Source organism: Gopherus evgoodei, chromosome 7, assembly GCF_007399415.2.
Source record: "Gopherus evgoodei ecotype Sinaloan lineage chromosome 7, rGopEvg1_v1.p, whole genome shotgun sequence".
NCBI classification, from domain to species: domain Eukaryota; kingdom Metazoa; phylum Chordata; order Testudines; family Testudinidae; genus Gopherus; species Gopherus evgoodei.
In genome coordinates, this window is record NC_044328.1 from 101583008 (window position 1) to 101599458 (window position 16451).

Sequence of the window (16451 nt, forward strand, 5' to 3'; positions counted from 1 at the left end):
ACAGGCGGGTGTGGGTCATAGTCACAGTGTAGGCAAGGCGCTCAGCCCCTAGGGGACTAGCCAGCCCAGGGACAGCCACACTCCTGGAACCTAGGGCAGGGACTCCTGGGTTCGTTCTCCAGCCAGTGGGAAGGAGCTAGAGCCAGGGCAAGGGGGGGGGGGTGGGCATGAGGCCTGCAGGGCTCTGTCACTCCACTGGGAGAAGAGTGGGGTTTGGGGAGGGGCTGTTAGCCAGGATTCCTAGGGCCGATCCACTTTGCTGATATGTTTCCCCTCTGTAATGAGATCAGTAAAATTCTCTCCTGGGGCAGTTGTAGGACTGCAAAGCTCTTTGATGCGCTAGAGAATAATCAGCAGCTGCTGTTTTCTGGCCCATTTAGCCAATATTTTTTCATCAGAGAAATTCCTGTCGTAGCTCAAATTTATCACTGTGCTGCCAGGGAGAGAATGTGAGCGAGAACGAGAACCCTGCACTGGCAAAGAGCCACTTCCCCAAGGCTTTGATCTGCTGGGAATGCGCCCATCACAGACCTGTAGCTAGGGATCCCTTGGCCGGCAGTGATCTGCAGCTGCCTCTGGTGTGGGGCACTGACGCTGTTTATACAAGGATTCCCTTGCCCGGCAGTGAGCTGCAGCTGCCTCTGGGGTGGAGTGCTGGGGCTGTTTATAGTGTTCTCCCCCACCCTGCCTGGCACTGAGCCCTGACCCAGCAGCGTTTTGGGGTTTTGTGTGTGTGTGTGTGTGTGTGTTTGGGGGGGGGGGGTCGGTAATGCAACAGCAGGAGCCCAGCCCCCAGGCTGGGAGCTGTTACATAATGGCCAGTGCTCACTACCGTTCCTACTTGCTCCAGCACATTAGCCATGAGCTGCAGTGTTGATGGATTTAATCTGCTTAGGTGAGTTACCACCTGACCCTCCCTACCACCACCCCCCCCCGCACCTCCCCCCAGGTGGCCCCCATCTCCAGCCAGGACCCCAGCTGCCTGCCCTGGGGCTGCTGTCAGCACCCCCCCCCACACACCTCCTGCAAGGCCCGTGAATTTGTCCTCGATTCGCTCCATTGCCTCATTAAACAAAGTAGGATAGTTAATGTGCGTGTGTGTCCCCTACCCTTTGAAGGGGGAACAGAGCCAATCCAGCGCCAGGGCAGGGGAAAGAGACTGGTGTGGGGGCAGGGAAGGGACTACAGGGACTTTCCTGTCTTGGGGCGAGGGTGCTGGCTTTTGGGCACACTGGCACAGGCATGGGTGATGGTGCTTGTGCAAGGTGCGTCAGGGTTAGAGCTGGGAAGGCTGCCAGCCGTGTGTGTGTGTGTGTGTGTGTGTGTGTGTGTGTGTGTGTGGCGGGAGAGGGTGGGGCGGTTAGAGCTGGGTGTCAGGACTGCTGGGTTTTTGGCCTCGCTGTGGGAGGGGCCATGGAGTTAGTGGGAAGAGCTGGGAGTCAGGACAGTGGGATTCCAGTCCCAGCTCAGGGGGCGGGGAGGAGTTCACAGCTCTTTCACCCCCACCCCCACATCCCAATCCAATATCTCTGCTTAATTAGAAGAGCCAGCAACCTCCAGAGCCATCAGAAGCAGCGAGCAAGGCAGGTGGGGGAGTTGGGGAGCAGGGCAAGGGGGGCAGGAAACAGTGCAGGGGTCAGGGGTAGAGCATATCTCTCTTTCTTGCCCCCAGCCATCCATGCTGACTGAGGTGCTGGATTCACGATGGGGGGAAGGGGGCCCAGCGGGAGAGCCAGGTGCCTCCCCACACCTGCTGAGGTCAGCATTGCAGCATGAATTGCTGGGAGGCGGGGGGGGGGGGAAGGGGAGTGGTTGCAAGATGGTGCTAAGCACTTAACTAGCAGACCCTGAGACAGAACGGGAAGCCCAAGGCTGGGCTAGCAGGGGGCTGTGGGTCAGGATTGAGGAGCACTGGCAGAGCTGGGATGGGAAGCTACAGCTGCTCTAGGCCATATGGGGGGGGGGGGCGGGTCCCTGGCTTATAACTGGGCATAGGTGCTGGAACTGGGGTGCTGCCCCCCCCCATCTTAAAGTGGTTTCCATCATATCCAGGGTTTACAGTTTGGTGCAGTGGCTCTCAGCTCCCCCCCCGCCCCCGCCCCAACACTGTACACATGGTTCCAGGGCCGGCTTTAGGCCCATTCAACCAATTCCCCTGAATTGGGGCCCCACACCCTAGCCAGTGCGCTGTACTGGGGCGGCCTGGCTTCCCCAGGGAGCAATTTAAAGGGCCTGGGGCTCCCAGCAGGGGCTGGAGCCCCAGGCCCTTTAAATTGCCACCAGAGCCCCACTGCTGGAGCCCTGGGGTGGGGCTCTGGGGGTTATTTAAATAGTCCAGGGCTCCCATCACTTCTACCACCCCGGCCCTTTAAATAGCCTCAGAAGCCCTGGGGAAGTGGCAGGGCTCCAGCGGATATTTAAAGGGCCAGGGCGGTAGAAGCAGGGGAGCCCCAGGCCCTTTAAACAGCCCCCCAGAGCCCTGGGATAGCGGTTCAATTTTAAAAATTCCTCCTGGGAAAATATGGACGTATGGTAAACCTATTGGTACAAAAAACACATACTGTGGCACATCCCTTAAATCAGAACTTTTTATAGGGTACCGGTTGCTAAGAAATTAAAGGCTTTTCTTTTCATTTTTTTTTTTAGTCATCCCTGCCAGGGCCCCGCCAAAAATGTTCAAATTGGGCCCTGTACTTCCTAAAGCCGGCCCTGCATGGTTCCAGCACCCCTATAATGGAGGGCATCTGCTGAGGAAAGTTTGTGGGGCTTCAATAGCATCTGCTTCCCTGCGCAAAGGGCCCTGTGTGTTGGCACTGACACCTGGTGGCAAGAGGCAGAATGACAATGTCAGCATCATTGAAGGCAGGATAAGCCAGAGCTCCTGGTCTGTTCCCCTCCTCACCGTAGCAACCCTGTGTGACAACAGGCCTGGGCTACAGTGGAGATGAGGGTTAAAGTGCTGACCCAGCAGCAAATACAACTTCTGCGACTCCAGCTGGGCACTAGCACTCTGCCTCTGACTGGCTACTCACCCCACCTCCTGTGGTATAAGCGAGCAATCAGAGCTGCGACAGAGCCCTTCCCCCAGGAGGGAGGGAGCTGTATGTATGTCTGTGTGTAGGGGGCGGGGGGGGGGTTAGAGTTAATAGGGGGTGAAAGGAGGGGCAGTTTGATGGGGCAGGCACTTTAATAGCTGTGGAAAATTACAGATGAAATCCTCCCTCCCTCCACTCCTTTTTCTGACTACTTTACGCGCTATTGGGAGCAGGGCCTGCACTTGTCCGCCACATGGGTTCAAAGCTCCCTGCAGCCAAACACTCAACCCTGAGCTGTAAAGATACCAGACCCTAATGAACCTCCCACCTCCATTACTCCAGGGCACAATAATGGAATGACTGACACAACAGAACTGAATCAATAAAGAAGTGTGGTATAATTAAAGCCAATCAGCATAGGTTTATGGAAAATACAGCCTGTCAAATTAACTTGGTATTTTTTTTGTGAGAGTCAGAGATGAGTGTTGATGTTGAACACTTACACTTCTGTAAGATATTTAGACTCATAGACTCATAGGTCAGAAGGGACCAATATGATCATCTAGTCTGACCTCCTGCACAAGGCATGCCACAGAAACCCAACCATCCAATTTTATAACAACCCCTAACCCAGGACCGAGTTATTGAAATCCTCAAAATTGGTTTGAAGACCTCAAGCTGCAGAGAATCCACCAGCTGCGACCCGTGCCCCATGCTGCAGGGGAAGGCGAAAAACCTCCAGGGCCCCTGCCAATCCACCCTGGAGGAAAATTCCTTCCCGACCCCAAATATGGCGATCAGCTAAACCCTGAGCATGTGGGCAAGACTCACCAGCCAGCACCCACGAAGGAATTCTCTGCAGTAACTCAGTTCCCATTCCATCCAACATCTCCCCGCAGACCATTGAGCAGACCTATCTGGTGGTAATCCAAGATCAATTGCCCAAATTAACGATCCTATCATAACATCCCCTCCATATACTTATCAAGCTTTGTCTTAAAGCCAGAAAAGTCTTTTGCCCCCACTACTTCCCTCGGAAGGCTGTTCCAGAACTTCACTCCCCTAATGGTTAGAAACCTTCGTCTAATTTCAAGTCTAAACTTCCTAATATCCAATTTATACCCATTCATCCTCGTGCCTACATTAGTACTAAACTTAAATAATTCCTCTCCCTCCCTAATGTTAACCCCCCTGATATATTTATATAGAGCAAGCATATCCCCCCGCAGCCTTCTTTTGGCCAGGCTAAACAAGCCAAGCTCTTTGAGTCTCCTTTCATAAGGCAGTTGTTCCATTCCTCGGATCATCCTTGTAGCCCATCTCTGAACCTTTTCCAATTTGAATTCATCCTTCTTGAACATGGGACACCAGAACTGCACACAGTATTCCAGATGGAGTCTCACCAACACCTTATATAATGGTACTAACACCTCCTTATCCTTGCAGGAAATACCCCGCCTGATGCATCCCAAAAATCGCATTTGCTTTTTTAACAGCTGTATCACATTGGGGACTCATAGTCATCCTGCTATCAACTAGTACCCCAAGGTCCTTCTCCTCCGTCGCTTCCAACTGATGCGCCCCCAACATATATCCAAAATTCTTATTAATTCCTAAGTGCATGACCTTGCACTTTTCACTATTGTATTTCATCCTATTTCTATTACTCCAGTTTACAAGGTGGTTCAGATCTTCCTGAATAGTATCCCTGTCCTTCTCCGTGTTAGCAATACCCCCCAGCTTTGTGTCATCTGCAAACTTTATTAGCACATTCCCGTTCTTTGTGCCAAGGTCAGTAATAAAAAGGTTAAATAAGATCGGTCCCAAAACCGATCCTTGAGGGACTCCACTAGTGACCTCCTTCCAGCCTGACAGTTCACCTTTCAATATGACCTGCTGGAGTCTCCCCTTTAACCAGTTCCTTATCCACCTTACAACTTTCATATTGATCCCCATCTTTTCCAATTTAACTAACAGTTCCCCATGTGGAACCGTGTCGAACGCCTTACTGAAATCTAGGTAAATTATATCTACCGCATTTCCTTTATCTAAGTAATCCGTCACCTTCTCAAAGAAGGAGATCAGATTGGTTTGACACGATCTACCTTTAGTAAATCCGTGTTGCAATTCGTCCCAATTACCATTGACCTCTATGTCCTTAACTACTTTCTCCCTTAAAATTTTTTCCAAGACCTTACATACTACAGACGTCAAGCTAACAGGCCTATAATTACCCGGATCACTTTTATTCCCTTTCTTAAAAATAGGAACTACATTAGCAATCCTCCAGTCATACAGCACAACCCCCGAGTTTATCGATTGCTTAAAAATTCTCGCTAAGGGGCTCGCAATTTCACACGCCAGTTCCTTTAATATCCTCGGATGGAGATTGTCCGGGCCCTCCGACTTCGTCCCATTGAGCTGTTCAAGTACGGCCTCTACCTCAGTTGCGGTAATATCCACTTCCATATCCACATTCCCGTTTATCATCCCTCCATCATCGCTAGATTCCTCACTAGTCTTATTAAAAACTGAGGCAAAGTACTTGTTTAGATGTTGGGCCATGCCTAGGTTATCCTTAACCTCCATTCCATCCTCAGTGTATAGCGGCCCCACTTCTTCTTTCTTTGTTTTCTTCTTATTTATGTGGCTGTAGAACCTTTTACTATTGGTTTTGATTCCCTTTGCAAGGTCCAGTTCAATGCGGCTTTTAGCCTTCCTCACTTTATCCCTACATGTTCTGACCTCACCAAGGTAGCTTTCCTTACTGATCCTGCCTTTCTTCCACTCCCTGTAAGCTTTTTGCTTTTGTCTAATCCCCTCTCTGAGTTGCTTGCTCATCCAGTTTGGCCTACAACTCCTGCCCATGTTTTTTTTCCCCTTTCTTGGGATGCAGGCTTCTGACAGTCTCCGCAGCTGCAACTTAAAGTAATTCCAGGCCTCCTCCGCATTTAAATCCACTAATTCCTCCGTCCAATCCACTTCCCTAACTAATTTCCTTAACTCTTTAAAATTAGCCCTCGAGAAGTCGAAAACCCTAATCCCAGATCTACATTTGTTTATCCTTCCATCTAGTTTGAACTGAATCAGCTCATGATCACTTGAACCAAGGTTGTCCCCTACCACCATTTCTTCTACGAGGTCCTCACTGCTCACCAACACCAAATCTAAAATGGCATCCCCTCTCGTAGGTACTTCAACTACTTGATGAAGAAATCCATCCGCTATCACATCCAGGAAAATCTGACCCTTATTATTCTTGCAAGCACTCGTCCTCCAGTCTATATCCGGGAAGTTGAAGTCCCCCATAATCACACATTTCCCCTTTGTGTTTACTTCATTAAAGACATTAAGGAGGTCTCTATCCATATCCCAATCAGATCCCGGCGGTCTATAGCACACCCCAAACACTATCTCAGGGGAAGCTCTAGTTGCTTTTTTACCCAGTGTGATTTTTGCCCAGACAGACTCTGTCTTATCCATTCCATCGCTTCTTATTTCGCTACAGTTAATTTCATTATTGATGTACAAGGCTACTCCACCACCTTTGCCTTTCTTCCTGTCTTTTCTAAACAGCACATAGCCTTCAATACCCGTGCTCCAGTCATGAGTACTATTCCACCAGGTTTCGGTTATCCCTATAATATCCGGTTTCACTTCCTGCACCAGTAACTCCAGTTCCTCCATCTTGTTACCTAGGCTCCTCGCATTAGTGTACAGACCTTTTAATTTTCGGCATTTGGCGTCAGAGACATTCTTTCCCCCGTCGTGCAGAGACCTTCTACCACCAGCATCACCCGTTACTCTGGTTTCTACTCCACTATTCCTCCTTGGATCAATTCTTGGGACCACAGGGGTATCCCCTCTCACTTTGTTTACTTCCCTCTCCAGGTTATATTCCGGCGTGGAGATCTCCTGAACATCTCCCAATCATCTCCCCCAACTTCCTAGTTTAAAGCTCTCTTGATGAGGTCGGTGAGCCTCCATCCTAGAATTCTATTTCCCTCCTTGCTTAGATGAAGTCCATCCTGAGCAAACAGTCGTCTATCCGTAAACGCTTCCCAGTGACCGTACATCCCAAAGCCCTCCTTATAACACCACTCCCTGAGCCATCTGTTGATCGCCATAAACTTGTCACTCCTTCGTCGCCCCGCTCTAGGAACCGGCAGAATCCCACTGAAGATCACCTGAGCCTCGACTTCTTTGAGCGTCTTCCCCAGTCTGGCATAGTCCTCCTTGATACAGTCCAGCGAGTAACTAGCCGTATCATTCATTCCCACATGAAGGATAATCAACGGATTCTTTCCTGCTCCCGCTAAGATCGTATTCAGCCTCAGGTCCACATCCTGTATCTTAGCCCCTGGCAGACAGCACACCCTTCTGTTCTCCCGATCAGGTCTAGTTACAGGCCTGTCTACTCTTCTCAGTAAAGAGTCTCCAATCACGTAGACTTGCCTTTTCCTGGCGACAGTGCGATTCTGCGGTCTATCCCCCACAGCAGCTGGCCGCAATTCCTCTTGATTTGTATTCGCCATTACAATCCTCCTAGGGCTCGTACTTAGTGTCGCCTCCATTGACTCCTCCCCTCCTTCTGCAGGACTAGCTGCTCGCCTCTTCTTCCTCGCCCTTTCTCCTTCAGCAGCCTGCTGTGCTCCATCTTCATTTTCCAACTCAGCAAACCTGTTCCTGAGTTCTATTTCTCCATCGCTGGCCCGTCTTTTCCTCTGCCTGGTTCTCCTAGTCACATGCTTCCACCGTCCACTTTCCTCACCCAGCAGCCCCTCCTCAGAGTCCTTTGGTCCTGCTTCTATCCGCTCGTCTGAGCTTGTCCCCTGTGCCTCATCATGTCTGTGTTCCATCATCTGCACAAATCCCCTTCTAAACTCAGCCAGAGTTTCCACTTGCATCTCCAGTCCCCTTACCTTTTCCTCCAGCAGCTCTATCAGGCGGCACTTCATGATACCCCAGGATATCTTAAGAAACCAGATCAATACTAAATCACCACAGCACACGTTATTAACTGGATTAAAAACTTGCTCACTGAGCCATCTCACATTTTACTTGTAAACAGGGAATCATCGCTGGGTGCATATGTTTCTACTTGGGTGCCACACTGCTTGGTCCTATCCTGTTTATTATTTTTAGCAATGACATGGAAGAAAACAAAATAATTGCTGATAAAGTTTGCAGATGACACAAAGATGGGAGTAATGACTAATGAAGAGGACAGGTCACTGATACAGAATGAGCTGGTAAACTGTGTGCAAACAACCAAAATGTGATTTAATATGGCAAAATGTGAAGTTACACATACAGGAACACAGAATGTAGGTTACACTTACAGGACGGGGGACTCTATCCTGGGAGGCAGTGACTCTGAAAGGGGCTTGTGGGTCATCATAGATAATCAGCTGAATGTGAGCTCCCAACATGAATCTGTGGCCAAAAGGGCTAATGCAATCTTGGGATGTATAAATAGGGGAGGCTTGAGTAGAAGGGAGGCTCTGTTACTTCCATAGGTGGCACTGGTGCACCTGCTGCTGGAATCCTGCATCCAGTTCTGGTGGCCACAATGCAAGAGGGACGCTGATAAATTGGAGGGCTCAGAGAAGAGTCACGAGAAATAAAGGCTTAGAGAACATGTCTCATAGTGAGAGACTCCAGGGGCCTGATCTATTTACCTTAACAAAGAGAAAGCTAAGGATTACTTGGTCGCACTCTGGAAGTGCCTACTGGGGAACAGCACTTGGATAACAGTGGGCTCATCCATCTAGCAGACAAAGGTCTAACACGATCAAATGGCTGGAAGTTGAAGTTAGACAACGTCAGACTGGAAATAAGGCACGTTTTTAACAATTTAATAATTAACTATAGAACAACTTCCTAAAGATTGTGGTAGATTCTCTGTCAATTGCAATTTTTAAATTGAAACTGGATTTGTTCCAAAATATCTGCTCTAGTTCAAACAGGAATTAATTCAGGGCAGTCCCAAGGCCAGTGTCATACAGGAGGTCAGACTAGATTATCCCAACAATCCCTGGTGTACTCAGCCCTGCTCAGAGCAGCAGGCTGGTCTAGATCTCTCTTCTGGCCCTATGCATCTCTGATTCTGTGATATATAATCTATGGTTCTATGACTGGGACAGAAATTGAAGAGTGGCATCAGGTTGGGATTGAGGGGCACTGTACTAGGGCTGTGTGTAGAGGGTGGTCCACAATGCCTGCAAGGGTAGAATGCTCCCCTACTGAGACCCTACCTTGCTACACAGCCTGCCTAGTACCATGCCTGGGCACTAGGGCCAAGGCTACAAGGGCAAAGTGCCCCCTATTGGGCCACTGCCCCACTCCCTGCTGCACATCTCCCCCTAGCACCATGTCCCAGCACTGACACACGGACTGCTGGTTAGTCAGGACTCTTTATTCCCTCTCCCCAAGTGTTGGGTTTTGATGGAGTTCTCCGGGAAAACACTGATATGCTGGAAACACTGTTTTTTGGGGTACTTTCCATCCCAGGGGACTGGGGGACCAGATACCCACCAGCAGAAAGGAGGCAGGGGATAGGGCCCTGCACCCAACATGATGTGGCTGGGGAAGTCCCAGAGTGCAGGTTAGTGTTATCATCCCTCCTTGAAAGTGAGGGTGAAACTGAGGCATAGGCAGGAGAAGGGACATGCCTCAGATAACCCAGCCAGTTGGGGATAGAACCCAGGAGTCCTGGCTGCCAGCCCCCACATGGGGGTCTGAGATGTCCATGCTTCAGGTTGTGTACGGTCCCCGGCAGCTGTGCATTGGAGGATGTGTGTCCTGGGTGTCTCAATGTCTGGGGGCATCCCAGGAGTCCATGTGTCTGGGACGGACTGTCCCCCAGGGTGCCACGCTGCCCCATCTCAGCGGACCAGGTGGAAGGTGAGCCAGTAGACGATGAGTGGCTGGCAGGCAGCAGCCCCCAGGGTGACATAAGTCTGCCCACGCCCACTGCCTCTTGGATGCCCCATCCCATCTGGCACCAGGGACGAGTGCAGCTTCATTCGCAGGGACCGTGCCTGGGGAAAAACAGTATTAGATATAGGGGGGAGCCTGGCCCGGTAACCCACCTGCCCTGTCTCTCCCTGCCATCTCACCTGTGGGGAGACAGCATTAGACATGGGGGATGAACTGGTAATTACCCATCCCCACTCCTCTCCTCATGCAGCCCCATGCCCAGGTTCCCACCTCTGCACTGCCCCCATAGAGTGAGTTGAACATTGTAGCTACTGTGGCTGAGGGAGCCATTACCAAGTCCCACGATGCCTCATGTTCAAAGGCTACTGCCCCCCGCCGCCCTGCAGCTGGGACTGGCAGATACCACCATGTGGGGACAAGGCACTGGAGACTACCCCTTGGGATGGCCTCAAACGGCCCAGGGGCAACATGGCCTCGCTCACTTCTGAGGCTCTTCCCCATCTCCACTCCAAAGCACCTCCAACCTGTGGGTTACAGGGGCTACAGCTGCTGTAGAGAAGCAACCCCCATTCCTGGATGCCTGGCGCCAGGGATTCATGGGGGCTCTACGTGTCTATATAGGGGCTGTCCCTAGAGATTACTGTACGAGGCTGTAGGTGTCCATATTGGGCCTTACACTCACCAGGAAGTACATGAGGGCACAGGATGTCCAGGCAAGGGCCACATAGTACCCATCACTGCCAAAGAGCAGCCCCCCCAGCACAGCCAGGATCATCCTGGAGGAGACAGAAATTAGGGGAGGGCAGGACCAAGCAGTGAGAGGAGGCTCCTCACTTCTCCCTGCCCTGCACAGATGCACCAGCCTCCCTCCTCCAGCATCATGCCATCCAGCCTGCTCCCTCATCCTGGTGGGACCCCTCAGACTCACCCTCGGTATCACCCCACCCAGTCCCCCTGTCCTACCTGGACACCTCAGACCCACTCTCAGCTTCACCCCATCCAGCCATCCCAACCCTGGCAGAACCCTCAACCCCACCCCAGCATCACCCGGTCCAGCCCCCCATTCCAGCAGGACCCCAAGGCCCACCTCACTAGTGCATCAGGGGAGATATAGTCTGTGCAAGGGACACTAGCACACAGTGGAGAATGGGGGCTTGAGGCTCCTGGACTATAACTCCCATGATGACGCACAGCAGTTTTTCCCAAAAATTTTTTGAGCAAAACTGAAATATTATCAGAACTTAAATTTTCGCCAAAAAACCTGAAATTTTCCCATTAAAAATGTAGACAACAATATTTTTTTGTTTTCATTAAATTATTTTCATTTCAGCCTAGTTTATTGTAACCCCTGCCCCACATTTGTAGCCTCGAACCCCCCTCTCCAGCAGCTGCCTGGCACTGCTGCCCACCCAGCTGGCTTGTGGGAGCAGGGCTGTCCTGCGCGCAGACTCACCCCACATATTTGTACCCACTGTAAGCGAGCAGGTCGAAGGGCGTGAGGTCACTCTGCACTGTCACTAGGTACAGACTCAGGAGCAGGGCGAGGACTTCGATAATGACCCACACAAAGGCAGTGCTGGCACACATTCCCAGCACCTCCGGGGAGAACCTGCCAGAGAAGCATGACAGCAAATCAGCCTTCACTTCTGCCACTGGGGTGGGGTGCAGGTGCTATTTAAGACAGGGATCCCTTGCCTGGCATTGAGACACAGCCACCTCTGGGGTTACACAGCAAAACTACACCCGAGTTTGAAAGAGGAAGTAGGGGAGAATCCTGCAACTGACAGAAACTGTAACAGGGATTTAGAGACAGGTAGAGAGTCACCCAATCTTGAACTTGGCTAGGAGGACACCTGGGTTCACGCTTCAGCTTTTGAGGAAAACACCAGGGGGATCCTCCACACCTGGGAATCACTGGAAAAAAGGACCCACCACGCTAAGGCATTGGGGTCAGCACTGCCAGAGAGGGGAGAGCTCCTCTGACAAAGCCTGTGGGGGGAAAGGTGGGCTCAGAGTTTTGGTGGCTCCAGGGAAGCAGGACTCACCTTTGCTGCAGGCCCAGGGCTATGCCGGCCAACAGGATGTAAGTGATAAAGGCCATGCCTGAAATAGACACACAGATGAAGCATGAGCTAGAGCTTCCACTGAGGTGGAGGGGCAGACGCAACCCACAGGCAGGACAGGAAATGTGAGGGGAGGGGATCAGCCTTCCAGGGGACAGTGCTAGCGTTGTCCGTCTGCCTAATTGGCCGGACAGTCTGTCCATTGACCCCCCCTCCAGTTCATCCCCATTCATGCACCCCCACATCCACACCACACCCTCTCTCTCTCTCTCTGTCTGACACCTGCCAACTGCTCTCTCTTTCACTAGATACAGACAGAAACAGGGGGTCTCTTAGACCCTAGCTACCAGTCCTAGGAGAAGGGTCATCAGGCCTGACTAATCTGGGCTAGGAGAAGAGGCCCCTCCCCACATTACTATTTGCTTGACCATACTCACTGGGGATGTACAGGTCCGGTGCATTGATGTCCTGCTGGGGCGTCAGGGGTGTGTCCCTGCTATACCGAACCTCCCAGTTCTAAAGAGAAGAGAGAGTGATTGGATATTGCCTCTAAGCCTCGCAGATCCTTATCCATTAAACAGGGGAAGCTGAGGCACAGACCTCATCATCATCATGCAATTGAACCAATGGCAGAATCCAGACTAGAACCCAAGAGTCCTGGTTTCCAGGCAAACCCCCTCCCCACCCACCCAGTATCCCACTAAACCACAATCTCCTCCCAGAATTTCAAATAGAACTCACAAGTCCTGGCTCTCAACCCAAGCTCCTATATCCCACTTGATCCCATTCCCCTCCCAGAGCTGGGGAGAGAACTCAGGAGTCATGACTCTCAACCCCATGGCCAGCTTTGAAACCCCATAACTTGTGCATCAGGATGTGTGGCAAGGGCATCCCGTACCTGGTGTGCATACGGGAAGAGCAGCAGCGCCAGCTTCTTGGTCACGTAGGCAGTGTCCACGGCAAAAAAATATTTGAGTCTGTTCACTGACATGAACCTGTGGATCTGTGCAGGGAGAGAGACGGGTTATGACACCGGAAAGGGGACTTGGGAGTTACTGTGCCAGGGAAGAGCTGGGGGTCGTGCTATGGGGCATAATGGGGGATTAATCATACTGGGTGGGGCAGGGGTGGTTATCACACCAGGCTGCACCAGGGGATTACTGCACTGGGCAAAATGGGATGTGTGTGACAGGGGCTTACTGTGCTTGGGGCATCCTGGCAGGACAAAGCCCATCACTAGTCAATTAGCAACATCTCCCCATTCTCCTGTGGGGGCCAGATCCAATTTATAGAGAAGAAACTGAGGCAAAGAGACAGGAAGGGAACCCCGGAGTCCTGGCTCCCAGCCCATCCCTGCTCTAATCCACTAGATCCCACTCCCCTACCATAGCCAGGTATAGAACCCAGGAGTTCTGGCCACCAAGGTCCACTCCCCTCCCAGAGCTGGGAAAAGAATCCAGGCCAGACCCCCCACTTGAACAAGCAGACCGTGCTCCCTTTTGTGAAAGGGCCACAGAGACTCAGTTCCCTCTGCCCTGCAGAGGGAGTACTGCCAGAGTAGAGGAGGACTCTCCCCACCATGGGGGCACAGGGTATGCAGACTCCAGAAGCTGCAGAGCATTCAGCATCCCCAATCTACCTAGCCCCCCCATTCTAGCCCTGAGCAGTGCAGGGGTCTGGGTCCTGTCCCTCCCATACCTCCTTGTGGACAATGTCCTTGCTCTGGCTGGCGATGGAGGAGCCATAGGCCACAGCCACATTAGCCATTGGGTCAGCCAGGAGGGTGCTGAAGCCCATGTCGATTCCTGAGGCAGGGGTGCCTTGTGCATGTGGGAAACCAGCACTGGTGTCATCAAAGAGCTGGTGGGGGTCTGGGGCAGGAGGGACCAGGGGGCCCCGGCCTCGGTGCTTGGAGCCTGCAATACATATAAAATCAATGTTGATCAAATGTGCAAACAACGTGCAGACTGGTAAACAGTGACTGGGACAGGGCTATCATACAAAGCAAGCTGAATCGATTGGGGAGCAGGGCCCATTCAGACACACTATATTTTAATACAGCCAAACGTGGCCACCTATCTAAGAACAAGGGGGTCAGGCTGTGCCGACAGAGCTGGGACTGTCTCCTGGAGAGCAGTGACTCTGGACAGGATCCAGGGGTCAAAGCAGACAAGCAACTGACCATGAGCTCCCAGTGCCACGTTGTGGCAATAAGGACTACGGTGACCCTTGGGAGTCACCCAATCTGTGACCTGACCAGAGTAGGTGTACGTAGGAGCATACGGCACTGGGTAGATAGACCCTTAATGCAACAGGGCATCTGGTTCTGGGGCCACAGGTTGAAAACCTGAAGAGGGTGCAGAAAGGAGCCGTCAAAGTGACTTGGGGGCTGAAGAGTAAAGTCTCTCCTCTAAGAGCTCCAGCTGTTCAGCTTATCAAAGAGCCCATCAAGACTTATTCCTGGTGTCCAAGTACCTTCGTGGGGAGGGGAGAATGGGATGCAACTGGGAAACAGGGCCACGCTGGTCTTGTCTTCCTGACTGGGGGGGTGGGGGGCAATGCTACTGTGTCACCGCAACTCCCGCCACATCACAGCAGGCCTGGCCCTTGGCATCGCCCCTCCCCACAAGGGCCTGGCCCTGGGGTCCCCCCCAGCTCACGCAGGGCCCTGGATAGGGCCAGGGGGCCCGAGCCCCGTTACACCAGGAGCCGCCCCCAAACCACACTGGGGCGCCCTCCCCCCGGGAGCTGCCAGCCGATCCCGGAACCGGAGAGACCCTGAGCCAGCTGGGGGGCCTCGCCCGAGTCCCCGCTGGGGTCCGGCCCCCACAGCTGCCCACGGGAGCCAGGAGCCGCGGGAACCCGACACCCAGAGCCTGGGGGCGGCCGGAGGCCCCGACGGCGACACCAGCCTGGAGGGGCCCCCCCGAGGCAGCAGCGGCTGGGCGCAGAGACCCGGGGCGAACAGGCCCCGCCCCGCCTGAGGAGAGCGTGACTCCCCCCCCCCGCACTCACCTTGCCCCCCGTAGCCCTGGTGATAGGCCATGGCGCGCTCAGCGCGGGGCTTTGTGGGTATGAATAACAATGAGCTGCGGGCCACCGGGCGCTTTCACGGGCCCTTCGTTCGCTGCGGGCGCCCCGGACCGGCCCCTGAGACCCGGTAGCGGCCACGTCCCCGGCCACACGCTCCCCAGTTCCCATTGGCCGCCGGCCACGTGGATTGGCCAAACGGTCATGCTGATTGGTTCAGGAGAGATCAATCGAGACCCAGTTGTTCCAGTGAGAAGTCAGAGGACGGGATGTGTGGCACCAGGGGGTGGCGCATGCGTATTTACTGCAGCTGAAGCTCTAAATGCCTGGAGGGTGGGGGCGGGGGCAAGCAGCTGTGAAGGGGCAAGTGGATCGGGCGAGGGAGTAGCTCAGCCAGGGCTCTTCATACTAGATCAGTGGTTCCCAAACTCTAAGAACCTGTGAACCCCTTTCACTAAAATGTCAAGTTTCCCAAACCCCCTCCTAAAAATGAATATTTCCTGGGATTTTCTCATTTGCCTGAGTATGAATTATAAAAGCAGTTATCTTGGAAATATAAAATTTGTTTTTATGACATGCTTATTACACACTATTTATTAAGTGTCCCTGGCCTCTGTTTGTCAGAAGCTGGGAATGAGCAAAAGGGGATTGATTACTTGATGATTACCTGTTCTGTTCATTGCCTCTGGGGCACCTGGCACTGACCACTATCGGAAGACAGGACACTGGGTTAGATGCCCCCTTGGTCTGACCCAGCAGGGCCATTCTTATGTTCTTACTTATCATTACAGTATTTTTATTACATTATGAAAATAGCGATACTCTTCCAATAACTCACTTTTTAGCTTCTATCACTTTGAATAAGCCTGTTATAAGACAAGGCTCCTATGTTTCATCAAGGAGTATCAGCTGTGACACAGCATGGTGGTATTTAAGAAGCCAACTCAAACAACACACGTTACAACAAAGCTTAAACTTGTTTGTCATAATAATTTTAAAAACAATACTAGCTGCCTATTTAATTTTAAAAACAGCAAAAAAATATCCACTTCCCTTTCTTATAAGGAGTCTTGAAGTTTAAATCTCCTCAGTGTGATAGATATGCTTGCTTTGATTCTCTTAGCTCTTGGAAGTCCAGGGGCTCTAGGCTGCTGGCCCTGTGCTGCCCAGGATCCCTAGGGACAGCTCTGTCCGCCATTAGGGAATTTTTTCCTGAGAACCCCCTGTAACATTTTGTGAACCCCAGTTTGGGAACCACTGTACTAGATCCATGCTTTGTACAGAGGTTAATGTCTACTGATAACCAGTGCCCCCCGCACTGCACATACAGTGATAGATGCCAAGGCCAGAAGGAACCATTGTGGTCATCTAGTCTGCCCTC

The 16451-nt window shown here is 52.1% G+C and overlaps 1 protein-coding gene across 1 annotated transcript; it reads right to left on the reverse strand.

The window, feature by feature from the left end:
• Window positions 1-8297: 8297 nt before the first annotated feature.
• On the reverse strand, window positions 8298-15278 carry YIF1A (Yip1 interacting factor homolog A, membrane trafficking protein). Its single transcript, XM_030568150.1, has 8 exons — window positions 15056-15278; window positions 13739-13956; window positions 12939-13043; window positions 12478-12556; window positions 12023-12080; window positions 11431-11586; window positions 10660-10753; window positions 8298-10078 (listed from the first exon to the last, which is right to left on the reverse strand). The coding sequence occupies exons 1-8, from the start codon at window positions 15084-15086 to the stop codon at window positions 9923-9925; spliced, it is 897 nt and encodes a 298-aa protein (XP_030424010.1). The 5' UTR covers window positions 15087-15278; the 3' UTR covers window positions 8298-9922.
• Window positions 15279-16451: the final 1173 nt, after the last annotated feature.

Bases quoted from the DNA above. Each gene is read 5' to 3' on its own strand.
- YIF1A (XM_030568150.1), bottom strand. From the start codon at position 15,086: ATGGCCTATCACCAGGGCTACGGGGGGCAAG. The intron at 13,957-15,055 runs GTGAGTGCGGGG...TATGTATTGCAG, and splicing joins CCAGGGCTACGGGGGGCAAG to GCTCCAAGCACCGAGGCCGG. The intron at 13,044-13,738 runs GTATGGGAGGGA...CTCCCTGCACAG, and splicing joins AGGACATTGTCCACAAGGAG to ATCCACAGGTTCATGTCAGT.